This window comes from Sitodiplosis mosellana, unplaced genomic scaffold (genome assembly GCF_009176505.1).
Source record: "Sitodiplosis mosellana isolate CC-2019 unplaced genomic scaffold, AAFC_SMos_1.0 Smas_scaffold_3, whole genome shotgun sequence".
Classification (NCBI taxonomy): Eukaryota; Metazoa; Arthropoda; class Insecta; order Diptera; family Cecidomyiidae; genus Sitodiplosis; species Sitodiplosis mosellana.
In genome coordinates, this window is record NW_022595246.1 from 7,522,629 (window position 1) to 7,526,791 (window position 4,163).

General features: G+C 35.7%; 1 protein-coding gene across 1 annotated transcript in view; it reads right to left on the minus strand.

Annotated features, from left to right (window-relative positions):
- Positions 1-1,822: 1,822 nt before the first annotated feature.
- LOC129565986 (uncharacterized) overlaps positions 1,823-4,163 on the minus strand; it is a 21,782-nt gene continuing 19,441 nt past the window's right edge. The window contains exons 3-4 of the mRNA XM_055441463.1: positions 3,485-3,754; positions 1,823-3,044 (exon numbers count right to left, since the gene is read on the minus strand). Coding sequence (XP_055297438.1) covers positions 2,697-3,044; positions 3,485-3,754 — 618 coding nt within the window. The 3' untranslated portion in view covers positions 1,823-2,696. The remainder of the gene's footprint in view (positions 3,045-3,484; positions 3,755-4,163) is intronic.

A 4,163-nucleotide genomic window follows, 5' to 3' on the forward strand; every position in this document is an offset into this window, starting at 1 on the left:
TCTCTGTGCCGTTTTTTTTTTGGAAGTCGTAAAATACACGATTTTATTGGCTGAGTCAATTTTTTAAGCGATCTGACGCAGTACATTTTATATTGTCGTATAAAAAGAAGTGTACACAATTTTGAATCAAATTTTCAGTCGATCGTCTTTGTGCCCTTTTATGGATGCAATGAAATTCATTTTGATGCACCATCCCAATGGTTTAACATGACATAGACACACTGTCCAAACTCGAAACTGGCAATCAGCTGTACTGTCGAAGCCGAAATTAAACAACAGCCCAAAATCGTGAAGTGTTTTTTTCGCTCTGCGTTCCACCGAAACAAATCCGAAGCCTTTGGTGGTGAAGTGACTTATTGCATTATCAATAAGCGCGTTTTTTTTGGATGTTTGCATTTTGTTAGCCGAAATGCAAGTCTGTGTCGCTTTTCTCTTGTTTTTTGCTCCTCCCGCTGTACTTGCATGTGATAGCCCGATTGACGCGACATAAAACGAAACAAATCGCTACATGAACACATTTTGTATATGTGTATGCTGCGTATGCGTTGTGGCGGTCAACATCAAGAATGTCCATTTTAAGCACGTATGTTTGTTTATAAGCGATTTATTGCTCATGTCTGATTGTTTTCACGTTTCGTGTGCGTTACATTTTGATATCGTTTCATGCGGCCACTGCTCAGTTGTACCGAAAAAGTACAATGTACTGCTATTTTCATTTTTACTGCGTACCAAATTCGATTCACCGCTGGAGGAAAGTCGCTGCGCAGCTCATCTCTTTCTTCGCACGGACGCATGTTTTTTTCTTTCGATTTTGATGAGGAAGAAAAATTGCAACATATAAAAACGAAAATTGAACATTCGTGCATGTAGCTGAATAAAATTTTTTTTAGCTTGACCACTCTGCTCGGGTGTTTTGCAACGCACAACCGTTTTCTGTGTTCTGGATTAATTGAATTGAAACCGTGCGGTACACTCTCGTAATTCGATATAGTCTCTTAAATTCGATTGCTTTTTTTTATTGCTGCCAGTGATTCGATGCGAAAGAATGCACTAAAGCCCAATAAAATGTGTTCAGAGATGAAACTAAGGAGCAAAGTTCCAGCATTGTGATGCAATGAGATGAGTCTTAGTCTCTCATTCAAGATAGCATAGAGTTCAAGCTAAAGTTTTAAACATTGTTCGGCATTACTCACTACAGAGCCAAGTTCGAACAAAAGAAAACGAGACTAGAAACCTAATTAATCACAATTTATATGATTGGAAATTGTTTTTTTTTGTAAACCATAGCCATATTGAATTTCCTCGTTATGCATCGGGTGTACGATGTTATGTCGGAATCTTGTTCGATTTTCCAATCGAATGGCGAGTGAAGAACAAAACTGCGTCGCAATTTTATCGGCGGATGCAAATTTAACTCCAATAAAAACGCAGCAATTTCAATGGGAATTCATTATGGTGTGTGATTTATGTAATTTTTATTGGCCTGAAAACGGCATTCATGCGATTGAATTAAATAAAATCATGATAATTGAGTTAGCCACCGATCGAAATCATTTCGATTCGGCCAAAATCAAATTCTATTTTTATTCAAATGTGTTACCCGGTTTTTTCTCTTCTCCACAATGTTTCATCGCGTTTTTATGAAAACAAAACTGATATTTTGATAAAAAATCTCATTTACAAACCGTTTTTTATTGTTGTGCTTATGTGCGTGCGCGTCAGTCAAATATTCATTCTCGCATTTTATGCGTGGTGATTGCATCAATGCGATTCAGTGGCGCTGAAAATTTTGCTTAAATAAAACACAGTTGTTGTTTTTTTTTGTCATTTCTTTTTCAACATTTTATTTTTGAATATTCGCCATTGATCATATGTGTGCAGTCCACACCATCAATGGGCTTGCTGGTTTTTTTTTCTTCTTTCTGTCTGTTTCTCTTTTCATCGATTTTGTTTTTTGTCATTATAACAATATTATTCACACAGTTTTCCTTACTCTGAATGATGGTTGTTCTTTTGTTTGAAAATAGTTTACCATAATATTGACATCGATATAATAAATTATTTAATCTTAACGCATTCATACTTCATTTTCCTTTATTTTACACAATTAACGGACTAGATTTTATACATTATATTGCTATATACACGATGAAAGTGATTTCCATAGCGGAAATTTTAATTTACATCTTCTTCGTTTACTATGCGGCTGCTGCTGCTTCTCGCACCAATGTAATCGTTAAATCTTATCTTATGAATGAAATCTCCTAAGCGCTAAACATTGAAACGTTTAAAATTACTAAAAGTTCTCCATTCTCTGTTGTCTGTTTTTTTTGTATTTTGTACAAATGTCTTATACCCTTCTTCCTCTCTACTATTAATAAATGCGATTCGACGGGGAAAAAAATACAAAACGTAAAAACCGCAAATGAAACGGTTTTTGGTTCGGCTATAATTTTGTGTTATTTTTCGTTTATATAATTGAATAATAAATGAGCAGAATCAAAAAATGGAAAATATGAATTGATTTTGAAGAAAGATGAGAAATTTGAAGAAAAAAAATGGTAATAAAGTTATTAAAGTCTAAAACGAGCCTTAGATCAAAATAACGATTATTAAATGGCTAAACTTAGAGAAAAAAAAATCGTAATAGCAAAGAAAAAAATGTTCAAAATGTTACAAAAATTCAGTGTGACAATCTAACTGCGAACGGTGATCACTTCGTTGAGTAGCCCGCTGCTCTGTTGTTGTTCGATGGTTTTGTCATCGTTTCGTCTGCTCGCAAAGAACACCGTCAATATAAAGAGGAATGCAATGAGTGCAGCGCATACACCCAACATCAACGACTTGTACCGATACTCCGCATCGTTCACACTAATTAGACGACGACGATAGTTTTCAGCAAAGTCACTTGATTGCTCTGCATTTGTTGACAGCTCATTAGTGTTTTCCTCATTTTCCGATGATGACGACGATTCGGGTTTCATTTTAATTGCTTGACTTGTGTCCACCGTCAATGGATACGATTTGACTGTAATGCCCGAGTCCTGCGGAAGAGCGGAAGAGAAGAAAGCAAACGGAAATGCATGAGAAAAAGCGAACATAGATTTTTTTTAATTTCAACTCATCATGAATTAAGTACTCGAATGCAACGAGATGTTCTCGATTTTCACAATAGAGTCACAATAATGACTGTAAAATGAAGATGGATTCCAGTTGGAACGGAACGAGAAAAACAACAAATCGCGAAATTCAATTTTAAAATTACTGCTTAACGAATGCTTCATTTGAACTGTCTTTAAATGATCACGAACCGAACTTTATGGAATAAAAAGCAACAACAAACAATGAATAAACAATGAGCAAACACAGAGAGTGTATTGCACAAAAAAAGATACATACAACCGAATAGACGAATGGACAGCAAAAACAAAGCAAACGATGAAGCGAAAAAAATAGAGGGAAAACAATTGTATGTAATGCTTACTTTGCGAGCACACGTGACTTGAACACGGTACTTTGTGTCTGGCCAAAGGGATAATTCAACATTAGCCGAATCGGTCAATAGATTGCCCATTAAACCGCCACCGAAGACCTCCCATGTGACAAGGCAATTGATGAGTTTATTGGTTGGTTCCCATGCCAAATGCGTTGCAACAAGAAATTCTTGCTTAATCATCGATGCAATCCGTAATTGCCATTGATTTTGAGCGATTGCCTGTTGATGCGACGATATACTTTTGCATCTTTCCCAGCACTAAATTTAGGAGAAGAAAAGAAAGAAATTCGGAAAATCAGTCAAAAATTCAAATACAAATCCATAAATTAAAAGTTTGTTTTTTCGACATCCAATTTTGTTTTTTGTTTTTAATTTACGATTGGGTCATTATTCGATGTTCGATGAACGAGCTTGAGATTTCGTTTACTCTCTCTCTCTCTCTCTCTCTTCTCTCGCATCTTCTAATTTCGTTTCTTAACCTTATTTATGAGTTCGATTATGAACATAGATATGGCGTGCTATCTAAATTAAGTGGAAAATGAATGCATACTTCGAGCAATAATAATTTGTTTGGTTGATCGGTTTTGATGCATGCGCTTTTGACTACGTTATTCTATCTCTCTGTGTGTCTCGGATACCTCATATTGTACGCTCATAAGCCACACAG